This window comes from Staurois parvus, unplaced genomic scaffold (genome assembly GCF_062004578.1).
Source record: "Staurois parvus isolate SC_StPar_1 unplaced genomic scaffold, SC_StPar_1.0 ptg000155l, whole genome shotgun sequence".
Taxonomy (NCBI): Eukaryota; Metazoa; Chordata; class Amphibia; order Anura; family Ranidae; genus Staurois; species Staurois parvus.
In genome coordinates, this window is record NW_028317951.1 from 1882996 (window position 1) to 1904003 (window position 21008).

General features: G+C 39.0%; 1 protein-coding gene across 1 annotated transcript in view; it reads right to left on the bottom strand.

Annotated features, from left to right (window-relative positions):
* The window catches only part of VEPH1 (ventricular zone expressed PH domain containing 1), a 468187-nt gene that overhangs the window by 153763 nt on the left and 293416 nt on the right, over nt 1-21008 (bottom strand). Inside the window, exon 9 of the mRNA XM_089675407.1 lies at nt 16715-17100. Coding sequence (XP_089531533.1) covers nt 16715-17100 — 386 coding nt within the window. The remainder of the gene's footprint in view (nt 1-16714; nt 17101-21008) is intronic.

Here is a 21008-nt window from a genome sequence, read left to right on the forward strand (position 1 = left end):
GTACTCTAATGCATTCTCTGCATTAAGGTATAAGGCCTTATACCAGTAGCACACTTCCCCAAGCCTGATCTCGATCCAATGCTGTGCTGGCTAAGAGCAGTGGGAGCCATAGGCCATTGGGGTTACCCGAGCCTGACTGTGTGTCTGAATAGATGCATTCAGCCCAGCGTGGGAGCAAGCCAGCATGAGTGCCCCCATAGGAAGCAGCTTCCTCTGGGGAAACTCAGAAAGGAAGGGTACCAGTAGTGCAGACGGGAGACCTCAGTAGAGGAGGATCGGGCTCCACTGTGCAAAAACATTGTACAGAGCAGGTAAACATACAATGCTTGTTATTAAAAAAGGAAGGCTTTACAATCATTTTAAAGTGGTAAGAACTATACAGGTGATTTCTAATCAGTTGCTATGTTTTGTTTTGGGTTTTTTTGCTCCATAGAGTTGCTGTAAATTCTGATTTGTCCTAGGACTATATTGGTGATGGTCAGTGTGTTGATGTATTTTACATCTATGGATAAAGGAAGCCAAGGTATACAAGGATTACAATAATCTTAGAAAAAATCACTACACTCAACAAGAACGTCTTGTTTGCTCATGAATGTAATATATTAGAAACCTATCCCTGGTGTCTGTCTAACTATTACTCTAATTCCAAAGACAAACAGAATACATCATAATTACAATCAACATTTAAAATAATTGCATTCCAAGATAAGTGCATAAACATGCGGTAAAGTAATAATAGTTTGCCCACAATTAGATGAGTGCATATGCAATGTAAATGTTGAAAATATGTACTGTATATTTGGAGATCTTTGTTTCAAAATAAATATACATCATTATATTTGCTTAAAGGGGAATTCAAGCCTACAGTAAAGGCTATATACACTTCCGCTCTGATTTGTAACTTCAGATGTCAACGAAAGCAGCAGAGCATTTGCTATGGTCTTATAGACCAATATATAAATATATTTATTAAATGTATAAAATAACTGATTACACTCTTATGCTGTGACCACACACATTGAATATTGTTTTTCTTCATCACCTCATCAAAAAAATCCATGGGTTTAAACTGTCTTTTTAATCATTTTAAGTCATCAATGTACTGTATATGCATGCATATATATTGTTTTGTTGTCTTTTCGATGAATGTAGAAAGTTCTACTAAACAACAAATTGGAATCCAGTGGGGGTGATTTACTAAAACTGTAGCACCCAAAATATGGTGCAGCTGTGCATGGTAGCCCATCAGCTTTCAACTTCAGCTTGTTCAGATGAGTTTTGACAATAAAACCTGGAAGCTGATTGGTTTCTATGCAAAGGGGCACCAGATGTTGCACACTCCAGTAGTAGTAAATGTGTGTCTAATTGTCAGAATATATTAATAAAGAGATTGCAATAAACTCTATACTTGTGGCCAGCATTAGTATTCAAGACCAAGGATGCAAGAGCTTCATTGATCTGAGCAGTATTTGTGAACATTTGGTGAGCATTACACAAAGGAACTGTTTGGCTTATGTCCAGCTACAATGAGCCTTGTGTGTGTAACAAACATCTTTATAACAATTATTATTGTTTATGATTATCAAAGTGCTAATTATTGTTAAATTGTTCTAAAATACCAACCCCCCTGGAGTGACAACCCTATTCTCCTTAAATATTGTGAGGAAAGCATTGTCACTCAAATATAGGATGTGTGCTTATTAGAAAGCTGCTGCAGATATTACTCCTAACAGTCAGGAGGTTGCTAGACAGATAGCTGAACCCTTCATGTTTTATTGGAAACCAATAGAAGCACAGAGAGGGGAAATTACATCATAACCATGTAGTTTCACTGGGAAGAACAATACAATAACACTGTCATCTAATGGCATAACTACTAATTACAGTATAATACAGTATATGAGAATGGTTGTTGTTACAATGTCTGCAAAAGGTATGCTAACAATAGTATTGCCAGGATCACCAGTTGAAAATAAAGAAAGGGAAAAAAGAAAACTAATGCAGCCACCATACACACATGATCTTTAATGCCATCTCAGTCTTACTCCATAGGGTTCAATATTAATTTGGCCCAATATTTGCAGCTATAACAGCTTCAACTCTTCTGGGAAGGCTGCCACAAGGTTTAGGAGTGTGTCTATGGGAATTCTTCCAGAAAAGCATTTGTGAGGTCAGGCACTGATGTCAGACGAGAAGGCCTGGCTCGCAGTCTCCGCTCTAATTTATCGCAAAGGTGTTCTATCAGGTTGAGGTCAGGACTCTGTGCAGGTCAGTCAAGTTCCTCCACACCAAACTCGCTCATCCATGTCTTTATGGACCTTGCTTTGTGCACTGGTGCACAGTCATGTTGGAATAGGAAGATGAAAACACTAAAAGGCTGGTCTGCAGGCAAAGTGCATTCACCAAGAAAAAATATTTTTTTTGCATTTTAGTATGTTACTGTTAGCAATCATGGCTTGAAACCATGCTCAGTTTGTTGTACATGTCTATAATTTCCCTGATGCCATCAGCAGTAGGTGATTTCTCCTAATTTCATACACTAAGGACCTATTTAAAAAAATGTTCTTCACAGAGTTATTTCCAAACTTGTCCATTGTCTGTACACTACATGTCACGATTGAGAAAAAAAGTACTCTTTGAAGTTAACTGAGTTGTTTATGCTATATTACATTCTGCTGACTTCTAGAGACATTTCTTATTGTACTTTCATCCAGCAATAAACAAAAGTGTCTTTCTGGTGAAAATAGACAGTGCCAAGAACGCACTAAAGGTTGGAGAAGTCACTCTCAGATGCAGCTGTTAATGCTTCTGACTATAATTCCTATAAACCTGATGATCGACCAGATTGTGCTCTGCATAAACCCATGTAATGTTTGGAGTACAAAATACAAACAGTAAAGTCGTACTGCAGAGTGTCAGTGGATAATATGTTTCTCAATCATTAAGTAATTCTAAACTATGCAGACTTCATTTTCAACAGCAATCGTGGTTTTTAACAAAGGCGGCAATCTCTGTATTTTACCACTTTATAATTCCTATTAATTTTATGATCCTTTAAAAATCCAGAGCAAGTGTTATACATTTCAAGGGGGAATTAAAGAATTTCAGCAAGCTGAAACTTTCAATTCAGTTTTCCTAGAAGCTGGCCACACTGGCATTCAATTTACTAAGATCACTGCAAATAAAGTGAAATATTTGGAAGAACAATCTGTCTTTGTCGTAAAGGTCACTGAATCACAGTTTTGATTGAGAGTCTATACGGTACTGTTGTCTCCAACTGAAGTTGTTAAAAATTGTATTGAACTGTCTATGTAATTACTTCACATAATCTGGGGCTCCCAAAGCAATTTACCAATCATAATAATTTGCTTAATTATAGATCATTTGTTTTTATTTTTAAGTATAATAGAATAGCATTTAGGAGTTTGTTGAGGGTGTCCAGCACCTTAGTATCTAAAGTGGATGTTGCCAAATTTCATCATATCAGTTTGTTATGTCTGTCCAATAAAATCCTGCTGCTAATAATAAAATTTTGTGAAAAGATGAAATTATGTCATTTTTTGTACAGCTGCTCCAGATATCTGAGGGTTACAGTCTAACAAATGATCAAATCAGAAGGTAATCCAGTGTAAAACAATTGAGTCATGTAAATGCTCCAGTACACTTTGTTCTATGCAGTAGGCATTCACAGTATACGTCACGTCTTCTCAGTTGAGCTTTTGCAAGTGAATTTCATAGGCAATTTTTAGAATTTGATGGGATAATATAAACCCCGAGAGAAAATGATGTAATTATATTACATTGAGCATGGACAGACTTGCGCATTACTCAAATCATATATAATTATTTGTAGTGCGGGATATTTAACCTATATGCTTGGCTATACTATCCCATTGTACAGTATAGCTAAAATGAATAGTACATTTTTCTTTAATTTATAATCTTCAGATTGTTAGAATTCCTCCAAATTCTGTAGTGATTATCAAAAATTCTAAACAAATTGAATTCTAGCTGTTATTTAGTACAGATGAAAAGTTAGGGAATTATCTAAGTGTTTACCTGAACAAAGCTACTAGTTTTAGGAGATCACTATAGTGAGATTAAATTAATCTATATTGGTGACTAAAAAAGACATGCTGTGTGTACATTCCTACTTATCTCAGCAGGCCTACAATATAAATTTCTCTTCTGAACCTAGTGTTACTGTTACCCCTGTCTGGATCTTTTTTGGATTCCACTTTGAGGAAAGCAACACCAAAGTCTGATATGCAAGGAATGCAGGAGGAAAATCTTGGAAAGAGCATCGCTGGTTTGAAAGACCAGGGCTGTAAAAGTTCATTTACATTTTGACATTAAGCCTGCCTCCATTTTCCTACATCCATAATAAATAATTTTGGGCTGAGGTCCTTTAAGGTAAACATGTAACTTTAGGCAAATATATTTCCACACCTTCAAGGTTACGTACTCTTTGAGCCCATGAGGTTGTTCTATGTCGTAAGTTGGTATATTTTTGAGAGATGACTGTAGGCTGAAAGAAGGGGGTATTTGGAGGAAAAATATATGCAAAGCCAAAACTGAACTGTAGATTTAAGTTTTTGGATAAAGTACAGAAGATTTAAAACTTGTGTCGGTTTTAATTTGCCATCTGCTTGGAAACTTTTATTTATTTCCTTTCACAGAGACACTACAGGAAGTGAACAGAAATCCTCTCCTACACAGTAATCAGAGGAAAAGTGTTCCCACTGAATCATTTTCCTTCACTTTGTGTTCCAGTGACAACCACAACATTTGGGATTTTCCATCACAATGACAATGGTCATCGGGACAAATAGAGAGGGTAAAGCACTTCAGCAAGAACAAAGTCAGCAACCCTGAAATAAATCTCCCTAATCCTTCCCTTTTCTATACAAATGATCCCAAACTGTCCAAAATAAAAAGAAAAAAAGTTTTGTCTTTAGATCTACTTCAGTGAGGTCCATAAAATATAGTACATTTTCACAAAACATGAGAAACTCTGTCGATATCCAGCTTTATATGCTGTGATAAAGGGGATGTTTGGCTCTTGTAGTAGATGCATTTTCTGAAGTGAGTTCATGTCAGTCCGAACTACAATATATTGCCAAAAGTATTGGGATGCCTGCTTTTACACCCACAGGAACTTTAATGGCATCCCAGTCTTAGTCCGTAGGGTTCAATATTGAGTTTGCCCACCATTTGTAGCTATAACAGCTTCAACTCTTCTGGGAAGGCTGTCCACAAGGTTTAGGAGTGTGTCTATGGGAATGTTTGACCATTCTTCCAGAAGTGCATTTGTGAGGTCAGGCACTGATGTTGGACGAGAAGGCCTGACTCGCAGTCTCCACACTAATTCATCCCAAAGGTGTTCAGTCGGGTTGAGGCCAGGACTCTGTGCAAGCCAGTCAACTTCCTCCACCCCAAACTCACTTATCCATGTCTTTATGGATCTTGCTTTGTGAACTAGTGCACAGTCATGTTGTAAAAGGAAGGGGCCATCCCCAAACTGTTCCCACAAAGTTGGGAGAATGAAATTGGCCAAAATGTCTTGGTATGCTGATGCCTTAAGAGTTTCCTTCACTGGAACTAAGGGGCCAAGCCCAACCCCTGAAAAACAACCCCACACCATAATCCCCCCTCCACCAAACATTACACTTAGCACAATGCAGTCAGGCAAGTACCGTTCTCCTGGCAACTGCCAAACCCAGACACGTCCATTGGATTGCCAGAGAAGCGTGATTCGTCACTCCAGAGAAAATGTGCTTTACACCACTGCCTCCGACACTTTGCATTGCATTTGGTGATGTAAGGCTTGGATGCAGCTGCTCAGCCATGGTAACCCATTCTGTGGAGCTCTCTATGCACTGTTCTTGTGCTAATCTGAAGATCATATGAAGTTTGGAGGTCTTTAGCTATTGACTGTGCAAACAGTTGGCGACTTCTGCGCACAGTGCGCTTCAGCATGTGCTGACCCCGCTCTGTCGTTTTACATGGCCTACCACTTTGTGGCTGAGTTGCTGTTGTTCCCAGTTGCTTCCACTTTGTTATAATATCACTATCAGTTGACTGTGGAATATTTAGTGGCAAGAAAATTTAATGGATTGACTTATTGCACAGGTGGCAACCTATTACGGTACCATGCTTGAATTCACTGAGCTCCTGAGAGCGACCCATTCTTTCACAAATGTTTGTACAAGCATGCTGTATGCCTAGGTGCTTGATTTTATACACCTGTGGCCATGAAGGTGATTGGAACACCTGAATTAAATGATTTGGAGAGCTGTCCCAATACTTTTGGCAATATAGTGTATGTTTAAAGGCCTGGTAGCCCATTTTTATTAAAAAAGGAGACCAAAGTAAAGGTCCAGCAACAATGGTTTGCTCATGCAAAAAATTGTTAAGCCACCTGGCTCTTCAATCAGCAGCACTGCTACTTGCTCCGATCTCCCCGACCTTAGACTCCTCAGACTTGCTCAGTCTGCACTTGCAGTACTTACTGCTCAGGCCCCATTCCTTGTCTCACTGGATAGAGTTCTCTCTGCAACATGGCCTCTCTCATTTCTCAGAAACACAGGACTCACTCCAGCCCCCTCTGTGAAGTCGCTAGTCACCTCACCTTTCCCGTTTTCTCCAGGCCCACGTAGCTGTCCTGCCTCTCCCAGTCCTATGGGCAAGAAGTCCCCACAATTTGGGGTCACATCTCCCCTACTGGATGAAGCAAACCACTGTCTTCACACACAGCCTGTGTCTCTGCATGGTAGCAACTGCCTTGAGCTATGCTTAGATCTGGCTTATTTCGATCCTGCACACCTGTGCACTCACACAGACTTCCGGTAACTAGCAAAGCCTGGACACAGGACTGAAGGCTCTGTCTCACCCAATACTCTTTGGAACCTTAAAGTGTTACTAAACCCAAAACAGTAAAATCAGTCCGTATTTTGAGTAAAGCATGCTTGTTATACTCACTGTAGAATCTAAGGGGTTAATCCTCTGCATTGTGCAGGATCTGCAGGATGTTTGATCCTGTCCTCTCTGATACTCCCCTTCTTCTACTGTCCCCAATCCATTTGCTGATAGAACAGAGCCTTGGGTGCAAGCAGTACATGCTCAGTTTAGTGTGTATTAGTTTTTTTTTTCTTTAGGAGGGTGGGTCAGGGGTTATGCAGCCTCATCAGGGGAGAATGTAAACTCCTTCTACAAGCTTTAACCAGTGCTCGGCTGGACACTGGCAGAAGTCATAAGACTGCTCTAACTGCTGATGAGAAAAGATATTTAGCTGTTTGTATTTACTAACATAATTGCATTTCCATATTCTGTGTACTGTGGGAGACCGGATATAGTGAATGCAGGCTCCTGGGTTTAGTAACACTTTAAGCTCCAGGCCCTGATCTGGAACTACCAAATCCAGAGAAAACCTATTTTCTCTGCTCACAAAACACCTGCTGGAGCTTCTCAAACGGACTCTTTCAGAGTCATGTGTCATTTCTATCTTCATACCCTAAATTCACAAAGTAGCAGGGACTCACACTGTCACATTGCTTTTAATATAAAAGGTCTGAGAAGAAGTATTCTGTGATATGTTAAAGTGCTTGTAAAGGCTCAAGGTTTTTATCTTCAAAACATTCTGTGTGCAGCAGCGCCCGCAGCCTCCTCAATACTTACCTGAACCCCATCACGATCCAGCGATGTGCACGAGAACCTCAGCTGTCCTGGGTCACTGCCTCCTCATTGGCTGAGACAGCAGCTGTCAATCACAGCCAGTGAGCCAATGTCGCGAGAGAGAAGGCAGGGTTGAGGTTTTGGTTCAAGACATGTGTAGGTTATTTTGTTAATATCACATTTTTGGTGCCAACCATCATCCTTGTGATCTTGTGAAAATACTTGTTGCTAATTTAATACTCCCAAAATCCAAGCGCCAATTTTATTGTGCCTAAACCTAATGACCAGAGAGGCAGAACTGCAGACCCTGAAGATTGTGTATGCTGTCCTCATTCTATGTAGCCACATATCCCAATAGCGATGTGCACAAGCACCTCGGCTGTCCTGGGTCTCTGCCTCCTCATTGGCTGAGACAGCAGCTGTCAATCACAGCCAGTGAGCCAATGCGGAGAGAGAGGAGGCAGGGCTGAGGTTTTGGTTCAGGACGTGTGTAGGTTATTTAGTTAATATCACATTTTTGGTGCCAACCATCATCCTTGTGATCTTGTGAAAAAGGGAGGCAGACCCTGAAGATTGTGTATGCTGTCCTCATTCTATGTAGCCCCATATCACAACAGGGGAGATTGGATCAGAAAAACATATAGTGGTTGATTTACTGAAGATAAATAGGATGTTCACTTTGAAAGGAAATTTCCTGTAACTTAATGAATGCGATGAAAATTCACTTTGCAACGAATACATAATCATGCACAAGGACATTGCACTTCATTGGATGATGGAAGCCAGCAGAGTGTCACCTCATTCACTAAGCTATGAACAATTAACTTGCAAAGTGAACAGCATTTTGGAAAGATTTGCCCTTAGTAAATCAGCCCCATACTGTACACACCTTTACAAATCTATTAGCAGGTAGATTTAGTTATTTATTTTACAGCTTGGCTACAGTTGTCCTGTAGATTGTAACAGCTACATTTCTTCTACAGCAGTGGTTCTCAACCTTCCTAATGCCGTGACCCTTTAATACAGTTCCTCATGTTGTGGTGACCCCCCAACCATAAAATTATTTACCCAGTAATTATAATTCATGAGTGTCGTTTTACCTCCAATACTGCTGCTTTCAACACAGTAGCTGCTTTTAACAGAGTAGCTGCTTTCAACACAGCAGCTGCTTTCTACACAGTAGCTGCTCTTTACACATCTGAAATATGTGTTTTCTGATGGTCTTAGGGGACCCCTGTGAAAGGGTCGTTCGACCCCCAAAGGGGTGGCGACCCACAGGTTGATAACCACTGTTCTACAGCAACATTAAACTGAATGATAAAATGAGTGTTGGGCACTGATAATAATAGTAAAGTATATGAATTGGTCATTTTTTTTTACAGTGAGTTGACCAAATAAATTATATAATGAAGTGCATATGTGTTTACTCTGTATAAATCAAACGTCATTCCAATGTTACTACTCTTTTTTACCAGAAGCGTGTAAATGAGCACATTGTATTCAATGACTTAGTAAATGTGTGGATGAAAAGCATGGAAGCATGACAGTGATGACAAGCAAACTGTTCCTTACAAACACAACCTTTACCCTTAGTTGTTATGCATGCAGTGTCTAATATTACAGTATACAGAAAGTATTATCTAATTCTAGCTGTCATATTTATTAGCATATGACCGAAGTTAGGAAATCTGTCATATACAGGACACATATGAACATACATCAGATGAGTATAGTCTGCTAGCATAAATATTGCATATTCCAGGACTCCTAAACCCTTCTCTGAGAAGTAAAATGCACATTTTAAAGAAATTACATCCTGTGTTTGGAAAACTAAAGTAAAATGGATGTTGAGTGCAATGCTACTAGTTGCATTGGACAACAAAGATTTTGCTTCCTGAATGTTTTTTGCTGTATTCTATAGATTTCTGTATGCTAATCATGAATATAACCTGTCATTTGACCTATCACTTACCGTTTTATTAGAAATCTTCTGTTTTGCAAACTGCAATATTTGTTGGCTGTGCTGCGCACATGAAAGAAACATATGAAAATATGAAACTGTTGTTGAAGCACAACCAGCACACCAAGTTCAACTGGAATATCTGTGGAGATCTAAAAGTAGTAGCTCTGCTGATTGGATTACAGCTCTGATATACCAGGTACTGTTGTTACACATGCAAATGGGACAGTTGTGCAAGAGTTGCAACACATTAAAAAAAATGGCCACTCAGAAAGAATTTGGATCCAGGACAGAAAAGCAATGCACATTAACTTGTTTACTCGGCAAAGATATTTTGCCTCTGCTTCACATAAAACATGGACTGATGAAAAATTTTGTGAAAGCGATGGACAAGGAAAGTAAAGGTTTTCATTATTTTAGACAGATGTTTTCAAGAATAACTGATTCCAAAATTAAAGGCATAGTTTGTTTACGTGTAGCACCCTAGTTAGCTAGGGGGAACTAGCTGATTATTTTTCAGTTAGAAAGGCTGAGTAGCAGCCTAGGCAATAGTAAGCTGGGTCAAATTTAGGTGAGGGCTGCTCTAGAAACTTGAGAAGTTTCTAGAAGGCAGAGTGTAGGGGTGAGGAGGTGCTCATCTGAATACTCAGGGGACTCTGACTAATCCCCAAGCAGGAGGCTTGGCATGGGGTCAGGGCAGCCCTTACGTATGCGAAAGCCTGAGAGGAGTTGGTCAGCGTCGGGTGGAAGATGATGTGAGAAGGCTGGATTGTGGAGCCTGGGAGGAGATCTCAGGGGATCTCTCAGCCTCACTGTCCCCTGAGAAAGGACTACCTGGGAAGCAGGGAAGGACCCAGCCCAGCGTAAGGCCTGAAGGCAGCCACCAACCCACAAGCTTACAGGAGAGGACTAAGTGAGTAATCCTGCACCCTCTGAGTCAGATAAGGAGAGAGGGCAGTCAGGTTGCTAACCCAACTAGCTCCTCATCTGGGTTTACTCTACTACAGAGGCAGTTTCTGGATCCCCTTGTTCAGGGATTCTTCAGGCAGCTGGGTGAAGAGAAGATTCATCTGGCGTCTGAGGAGGTACACCAGAAAGGCTGAAGAGCTTCTCAGGGAGAGACTGTTTGTTGATGGACTTGTGCATAGTTGCTAAAGAGATTTGCCCTCATGTTCACAGTTCCTTGGGCATCCCATACATCCCTCATTCCCATCCAAGTTCAATACCCCTAAAAAAACTACAAAAACAAGCTCAAGGACTGTTTACTGTCTCCAGTGTTTAAGTGTGAAAAAAAAATGTGTGTTGCCTGGCTGTGCAGGACTATACAGGGGACCCAAAAACTCAGCGACTCTTAAAGAGGAAGTGCTATATGTTCTATTTGAATTAACCGTGTTCAATATTATGAGAATGGGGCAAAATGTATTTTCTTAGCGTATTTATTCCTCTGGTCAAACGTTCTCAGGCTAATGTTTTAGTCTTTTTTTTAGGTACTACTTGACTTTCATGACACCAAAGGTTCTAATCCTTACAGATTGAGGGGCTCTAGTATGCATGTCTTGTGTAGTGGTATGGTAGAGGGAATGGGTTGTTCAGTGCCCTCTAGGATTAGTAAGGCCTGATAAAGAAACTGAAGCCTGGAGGCTTTGCAGAGACTTGGGAAGGCTGAAGGCTCCAATCCTGGGCCCTTAAGAGTTGGGAATTTGCAATAATTTAGGGCCCCACCCTCCATAGGAGTCCATGTGGCTGCAAGGGAGCAGCCAGAGGTGCATAGAGAGTTTATGAACTGTCTGAGAAAAGACAGAGAGAGGACCAAACATGTGGGTAAGAGCAGCAGAACTGCAACAGAAAGACAGATCAAGTCAATTAAATGGCAAAATTCATTTTACATCTTGCTGATACTTTCTAACTTTTAGAGAAAAACTTTCAATGACTTTTAGTGAAAGTCTTAACAGAATAACACATTTGACAATGAGGAACCACTCGTTACTAATGCTTTGGCATTGTATCTTCATGCTTCCAAAGATTGACATTTTGTTGTACAGCTGAACAAAGGAAAACTAATCGTGTATTCTCTATGTCGCTGACAAACAGATTAGCTATGTCCACATAGAAAAGTCGATTTATGCAATGTGAATGTTTCCATCAATGCATACTCTGTCCATAACTAAAAAGAACGTATTGCTTCTTAATCAGTTTAGCAGAGTGTAAATTGTTGACATTTCAGTTTATCTTGCTTTATTTATTCCATGAATATACAGAAAATAGCAAGTTAATGATGCACATTATTTAAAGTGGAAATCCATTTAGAACAATTTTGTGTACAACAAACTTACCCTGCTACGATATACATCTTGTGTCTCAATTGTTGCTGTGTAGTGTAAAAATCAATTTCATTCATCTTAGCAAGTATAGCTAGGGTTGTACTTCTGGTGCTGTGGGTATGAGAGTGGCAACTCTCATACAGCAAAGGCATTCTGTTGTTTACACTTCCTTTCCTCTTCCCTTGTCCATTCATAGAACACCTTGCATTCTGTTCACAGAGATCCTGTTTATCCACCTCTTCTTCTCTCCCCTTGTCCATTCACAAGGGGCTTTGTGAATGGACAATGGGAGAGGAAATGAAGAGTAAATGACAGGATTATTTGCTGTATGAGAGCTGAAGCTCTCACACCCACAGCACTGGAAGTATTGGGCTAGCTGTACGTCCTGGCATGAAATAAACTGATTTTTACACTACACAGCAGTGACCCTGACATAAGATATACTGTACATCATTACAGTTAATTTTGTTGTACACTCACATATCACAAAACTGTTCTGCTTGTAGTTCTGCTTTAAATTATAACGTAAGGCAAACTTTGTTTAGTTTTGGATATAGTGGAGATGGATTAGAACATCTGTTACAATTTTATAGCTACCTCTGTCCCAGTTAGGGAAGTTCACCCTCTCTATTTGTGCAGTTTACTATTATCAACAAAAATGAAAGTAAAAGAAAATCCCAAATTTTGGGTTGTCCCCAGAACAGTAATAGAGGGGAAATCTCCAATGGGGACACTAGTCCTGGTGAACTGGGGGCCCCAATTGATTTCCTAAATTTTCAGGGATGTCCTCTAACTTTCTGTTTTGGCTATAGGACAGGAAGTGAAGGGAAATCTCCCCAATGGGACACAGATTGCAAAAAAAACCTGACAGGGGTTATAGCCCTCCCTTACTCTATCCAAAATTTAAAAAAGGTTCTGTTTTTAGCTCTACTTTCATTTTTGTAATTTTCATTGTCCATAGAAAACACTTTATACTGTATATGTAAATAGTGATAATCAATATATAATAAATTGTTATCTAGTATAGAAGACGTCTGTCTGCAAGTCTGACTTATAAGTATTAACAAAAATATTTATTTCACTAATGAATAATCTAACATTATCAATGTGCAAATTGCAAGTCAGAAATAGCAGACACTTTATCAGCTAATGATTTGGCTTATTTTTCATTCTACAATGGTATAATTAAAAGCAGTTAAAAAGAATCATTCAGCTATTGTCAGTTATGAAGTAGACCAGTTTTCACATGTAATCCATGTACCTCCTGGCTTCTGGATACATTTGCAATGAGTCATGTGCATCCGTCAAACTGTACTGTAATACATTTACTGGAGGAATTTACAGGAAATTACAGTAGTGGAAATGCTCTGAAATTTTGCCAGACTCATTGAAATAATATATAAATAAGGAGACCATATTTGGAAGCTTTGTGTGGCAGACTAAAATGTAGCTAGTATGGGATACTTAAAAACAAAGAAAAAAGTAACAGAAATATTTAGCTAAAGGCAAATATCCAAGACGGTTAGTCTTGGACACTTTTAGAAAGATGACAAAATCTTTCACTCACTTGTCCGCTTTCGCAAAACATAATAAATGAGATAAATGTCTACACCCTTTCCTAATCATTATTATCTGTGTTTTGCATACTTTTATTCTCACTGAATGTTATCTAAAATGTATACAGTGAGGATCAAGAAAATGTATTAAATGGGAGTTTTTAACAATTTCTAAAGAAATAGTCTGAAATCCACAAACACAGTACAACATATATTGAAAATAGTTTTGAGTGGATGCCCTGCTTCAGGATTCTTTTTCTTTTTAATATGATTAGGGATATAAAACAGAAGCTGCTTCTTCTTTGTAGAAGGACATTTCTGAGTAGAAAGTCATTCAATGAAGAGTTTGGTACAGGAAGAATTGTCTGAAACTCCTATCTGAGAAAAATGATAATATAGAAATTGTTGAATGCATAAAAAGTCCACCCATCAATAATACTGTGAAATCTGCAATGTAAAGGAGGATTTACTTATAAAGGCTCTTGTATGGAGATTATGTAGCCAAAGCTCCAGGTATATCAGGTAATGTTCTGCATTGGTAGAATGTAAATAATGCTCTATATATCCAATATAAATAAATTCAACATGACCTATACTCTAAATCTTAAAGTGTTACTAAACCCATGACTAAACCCATTCACTATATCTGGTCTCCCACAGTACACAGAACATAGAAATGCAAATATTTTAGTATAAAAAAACTGCTAAATACCTTTTCTCATCAGCAATTAGAGCAGTCTTGTGACTTCTATCAGTGTCCAGCAGAGCACTAGTTAAAGCTTGTAGGGGGAGTTTTAATTATCCCGATTGCCCTATGAGGCTGCATAACTCCTGACCCACTGTCTGGACAGCGCTGGTTGGCCCTGTGCTGATCACATGCACTCTCCTAAGAAAACAAAAAATTATCTAGCAATACACACCAAACTGAGCATGTGCAGCTTGCCCCCAAGGCTCTGTTCTATCAGGAGATGGATTGTGAACTATAGAAGGGAAGGATCAGAGAAGACAAGATCAAACATCCTTTTTACACAATGCAGAGGATTAACCCTGTAGGTTCAATAGTGAATATAACAAGCATGCTTTACTGCATATACAGACAAATTTTACTGTTGTGGGTTTAGTAACACTTTAAATTGTCCTACTTGCCAAAACCACTATGAATGTTTTCTGATTTCAGTATTATGATATAAACCAGCAGGCTCCATGAATTTATTTCCTCTTTCCGGTGGAAATGTAAAAGGTTTGAAATTGTAACAGCATCACAGAGAAAAGTGTACAGTGTCTAGCTAAAAGATTGCAGATAGGAAACTGATAAAATGTTTTTTTCCTAATAGAATTCATAAATGACATGCATCTGACATACTTTATAATACTGCTGGAAGTGCAGGGGTTATGAGGCATTTTATATTTGACTTCATTGCTTTTTACTAATGTCATACCATAACTTTTACTAAATGTCTGCATGCCACAGTATAATTCTAATGCTCATCCCATTTGCCTGAGTATGTTTTCACAGTTATAAAGGCCTGTCCATTTAAATAAAACATTTTGCCCGTAGAAAGACACAATTTTAAAGATTTATCATTGAAAACACACAAAACCTCTCATTTATATGCCAAGCACTAGAACGAGCAGTCTACAAGATCAGTTCCTAACTGACAACTGTAGGTCTTTCTGACTCCTCCAGTGGCACTTGGACATTCTTTTTATCACATTCATTATCTTTCTTCCCTTTATTACAAGCAACAAACACAACATGTATGCATTGTTCTTAATTTTTTTTCTTATTTTTTTTTCCTTTGACTACCACTGGACATCCGTGGTGAGAACTGGCAACAGTAGTGAAAGAAAAGAGGGTAAAAAAACTGAGCTGATGTCTCGAAACTTGCTACCGCTCAGATGACATACAGTCATCTTCTCTACAGTCCAAAATAGACTCTCCAAAAAAGATAAGGTTTGAGCTTACCCAACCTTGGGTTCAAGGCGACTGCCTAGGATTTGGGTTCAGGCTGAATCACGTACTACTGACTGAAAAATGTGAGGGTTTGCACCAGATATTAGGAACAACCCATAATTTACTGCTAGCCTTCGTCCCTGGTGATCTGAGTCACAAGAGCAAATAATATCTCGAAATGAATGACCTATCTATAAAAGGGTGGACTTACAGCAACCATATTTTCAGTGTATTATGGCATGTTAGGGAGAGCTGTCAATCCTGTGTAGGAAAGGATTCTGTGTTATACTATGGACTGCAGAGGTGGGTTTATATGGTACCATGTACAGCTTTAAGGTATGCCCCAAGCCTGTAACTTGAAGGACTATATATTTTCCATGTCTTTCTTAAAGCTGTATGAAAAGACCCTCTTCTTACTGCACTTTTTTTATTTAAGCAAATGTCATTGTTACACATCTTCCATGATCTTCCATGGCAGTGCTCAACTACCCATGCCTTTTGATTAAAAGTAGCTTCCTTATTAGCCTTAAAAATGGCATGAACATAAAAATAAGATTTTCCCCCATAGACTTCAATGGTGTGTACTGCAAAGTGTGTGTTCACTGATTTTTGAACATGATTTGTGAATAAGCTTGCAAACTGTATCAGACCTGTGTTTTCAGCTATGCTCTTCAAAGGAAACCTACTGGGAACACTGCATGTATGGTAGGGTATATGTCGTGACCAGGATTTTATGAAAGAATGTTGCTGTTATTGTTAAGTAAATTTATAGCAGTGTAAGCACATTTCCCAAATCGGACTATTTTTGCAGTATCCACAAGCAAGGACAGTGAAGCTTACTTTTATAGACAATCTTGAATCTATTTCACAGGAAACCTCTATCTTTTTTCCTGAACATGTTAATGTATAGACCTACAATCAGTTGTGTTTTAGAAGTATTGCTGGCAAAGTGAATATGATATTTACTTGTGCATCCCACTTCATAAATCACTCACATTACTTGATGTATCCAGATATTTAAAATAAAAGGTAGTATGGTTCACAACACACCGAGCATACCTCACATGTAAACGTGACATAGGTCTACAGTTTCCCCAGCCAAATGGTGGGGACCTTTCTTGTACCAATTAACTGTTTTAACTGACTGTGAACCCTCTACATGTTATTATCAAGATGCATATATCTGTATGTTAAAATCTTTCAATAAAAATATTTAAACATAAAATAAAAGGTCAATTTGGCTTCTTACCTTCAATGACACATTGGTCAGGCACAGGAATTTTCTTCCCCATTTCAGAAACATAGATTTTTAACTCATTTATATTATCCTTCAAATGTTGAAAAAGTGTATCATGTTCTTTATGAAGTTCCTTAATTACCACTTTTTGGCTTTCAAGATATTCTGGCTCCAGTTCACCTTTTGTCTCAATACAGTGTTTAAATTGAGCTAATTCTGAAGCTTTTCCCATTTGGGATTCGTCAATGTTGGAGCCAGATGGTAATCTCTCATTGTCTTGACATAGAAACATATGTGAAAAAGACATTAGCCCAATGATGTCTGAATTTTCAGGGTCTTGACCACTATCCAGATTCAAACATTTTGTGCTTGATGAATTCAATGCCAAATTTTTTGACCTGAGATAAAACAAGAGCAAAAGTGATTTTAAGGTAAAGTTTGATGAACATTAAATAGGACTAATAAAAATGTGCCCATTAACTAAATAGTTTTTCATAAAAAAGGCCCTTTAATAGTGATATGTGGCTTCTGCACACATAACTACAATAGCTCTGGGTTATGATTATAGAAGCAGTGTTTAAAGTATAAAAAATACATATTCAGTACATCATGATCCCCAATGTTTTTGGTTTGATATTAAAATAAGAACTGAAAAATCATATACAAAAACAAAAGTTTTAGATTTCATAAAAAAGAAGAATTTTGCTGACATGTGGGAATTTCTAAAAAATGAATTGAAAGGTTAGAGTAAAAAGACAGGAGTAAGTAATCAGTGGGCACTGTTAAAGCCTACTATCCTGGAGGCAACTAGATTATATGTCAGGCAAGTTAGTAAGAATAAAACGGAAGAAAAAAACAATATGGTTCACTAATGAGATAAGTAGGATAGTAAACAAAAAAATCAGCATATAGGAGATTCAAGTAAACAGGAGGTGTAGCTGACAGAGAACAGTATAAGAATAGCCAAAAGGAGGCCAAACACATGATCAGTGTTGCCAAAGCACAGAAAGAGGAGGAAATTGCTAAATCTATTAAGAAAGGAGATAAGACCATTTTTAGGTACATTAGTGACAGAAAGAAAAAATGCAATGGGATCATTAAAATCTGGGCACAACACTTATGTTAAGGGAGACCTGGATGTAGAAAACTACTTAAACAATTACTTTTGTTCAGTCTTCTCAGAAATAAATTATACTAACAATAAAAAGTTGGGAAATCATATTGGTTCATTATTAGGATATCCGGAGACAGAGGTAACAGAGGAACTGGCTCGGTTAAAAATTAATAAAGCAATGAGCCCTGATGGCATTCATCCCAGAGTTCTAAGAGAACTTCGAGGTATAGTTGTTGGACCATTAACTGATCTTTTTAATCAATCTCTTCTAACTAGAGAAGTTCCTCATGACTGGCGGACAGATAATATTGTACCTATTCACAAGAAGGGCAGCAAGATGGAAGCTGGCAATTACAGGCCAGTGAGTTTAACATTGGTTGTAGTCAAATTAATGAAATCACTCCTGAAAAGAAGGATCATTGATCACTTAAAAACACACAACTTGCTGGATCCCAAGCAGCATGGCTTTACCAAGGGCAGATCATGTAAGACTAATCTGATTGGATTTTGTGACTATATTACCAATGTTTTGGACCAGGGTGGTGCTGTGGACATAGCATATCTTGATTTTAGCACAGCATTTGATACAGTTCCACATAATGATCTAATACAAAGATTGTACAATCTAGGACTTAGCCCTTGGGTGTTTCAGTGGATTTGCGTCTGGGTAAAGGATAGATACCAGAGTGTGGTTGTATATGGGGTTCACTCGGAAAAGAGACCAGTCACTAGTGGTGTACTACAAGGCTCTGTACTAGGTCCTGCTTTACTTTTTTTCTTTTTTTTTTTTCCAAGAAATTTTATTGAGATATGAAAGGCATAACAAGTCATAAACAAATACGGATCGCAGTCCGCGCAAGTCTTTAAGCATGTTCTCCCGTAACGCAGACGGGTTCAGGACATAGAAGTAAATCGTAGCTCAACCTGAAATACAGTCCTAAGGGGAAGGCACCGTATATACCCATAGCAATGATGTTAGCAGTAAGTAATTTATAGAAATACGGGGTACAATAGTCCTTGTGTAGAGAGATCTAAAGAAACAGGACAGTGAGGTATATAACAATAGTCGTGTCAACTCAAGGCATATATGTCTTAGGATTCCGTACTTGAACATTATAGATTAGATTGGAGGAGTATTGTTACACCTGTATGTCTGTAAGTACTCTGTACCTTATGAAAAATATAGTTAGTTAGAATATGGTAAAGAGGTGAAAAAGAGAGAAAGAAGAGATGGGAATGAAATGAGCAAGGGAATGGAGGAAGAGTATGAGAAAAAATATCATAGTGGGGCGAGGAGGGACGTAGGGGACGAATACAGATGAAGAGAGAGAGAGAGAGAGGTAGAGGGAGAGAGAGAGAGAGAGAGAGAGAGAGAAAGAAAAAAAAAAAAAAAAAAAAAAAAAAAAAGGGGGGAAGAGGGGGGGGGGGGAGGTGAATGGGGGAAGGATGAGGTATATAACTAAATAGGCATAACCAAACCAGTCATATCAGTTAGCAGCTTCCAGGCTGAGACAGATTCAATCATTACTTCATTACTTAGAAATACAATTTCGTTAAAGTCCCGTAATGGAACTATTCCTGAAGTGAACGTTCTAGGGGTTTCCGTGTCACCAAATCTCCTCTCGCTCATTCCTTCATTAGACAATGATAAGTATCGGTAGTTTGGAAATGATTCCAACACGCCCAAGTCTTCCTGAATCTCTCGGGGTGTTCTTTTGCCACTGAAATCAGCTCCTCCATCTCTGCGATCCTGATGATCCTAAGAATCCACTCTCGCACGGTGGGAACGTATTCCGATCGCCAATGGACCGGAATACACTGTCTTGCCGCATTTATCATGTGTAAAGCAAGCGACCTACGATAAGTCCGCACAGAAAGTGAGGAATGATGAAGTAGACATTGTGCTGGGGTAAAGTCTAGGGTGTATGTAGTTACTTGAGTGATTATGTCCAAAACTTTTCTCCAGAAGGGTTGCAGCCGCGGGCAGTCCCACCAGATATGTAGAAGAGTACCTGTTGCCCGGGAACATCTCCAGCATAGATCTGAGGCGTTAGGATCAAATTTACTAACCCAAGACGGAACTCTGTACCATCTGGAAAATAATTTATAATTGCCTTCTTGTGTAGAGACACAAATGGAGCCTTTATGCATATGGTCGTAAATGTGGTCCCAGTCCTCTGGTGAGATTTGAAGTTGTAGGTCACGTTGCCAGGCTGAACAGGTCTTCCGCGAATGAGATGTGTTAGTACTTTCAAGATAGGAATAGAGCTTAGATATAACATGCCGCTGGGGGATGTCCGTAAAGCAGAGCTTCTCAAATGCAGTAAGCGGTCTTGAATAGTCTTTTAGATGTGGGGAGTTACGTAAGAAATGGTGTATTTGTCTATACATCCATGGTGTTAGTGTAATGGATGGCCACGTCTTTGCAATGTCTTCTGTAGATAAGAGGCTAGAATCTTTGAAGAATTGACCCACTGTAAGACTCTCATCACGGCCATACCCAGCGAGAAAGGTCGGAGAAATCCCTGGAATAAAGTCCGGATTCAATTTGATCGGAGTAAGAGGGCTCGGAAAGGAAGATAGTTCTTTTTTCTGGAACAACTGAGCACTACAGCATAGAGTGGGACCTATAAGTGGGTGTTCTCGAAACTCGGAAGGGACGTGAGAGGTTTTCAGCCACGGGGAGGTGGAGAGTGGTATCTTTGAGAAATCAGCCTCTACACCAACCCACACCTTACGAGTGTGGTTTGTTGTCCAGTCCACTATTCTGGCTAGGTGACAGGACCTGTAATAACGGTGAATATCCGGAAGTCCTATACCTCCACTCCTCTTGGGCATGGTGAGTTGGGCAAAGCTAATTCTTGGGCGTTTATTATACCAAAGAAAGGAGGTACAGAGCGTTCTATAGGATTCCTGCTTTACTTAATCTATATATAAGTGACTTAATTAAAGGTTTGTTTGGCAAGGTATGTCTTTTAGCTGATGACAAGGTGTGCAATAGGGTTGATATCCCTGGAGGTGTATGTAACATGATTTGGCATTTCTGGAAGATTGGTCAAAAAAGTGGAAATTGCAGTTCAAGATTTCTAAATGTAAACTAATGCACCTAGGGAAAAAGAATCCCTTGAAAGAGTACAACATTGGGGGTACAGTGTTGGCCAGCACTTCAGAGGAAAAGGATTTGGGGGTACT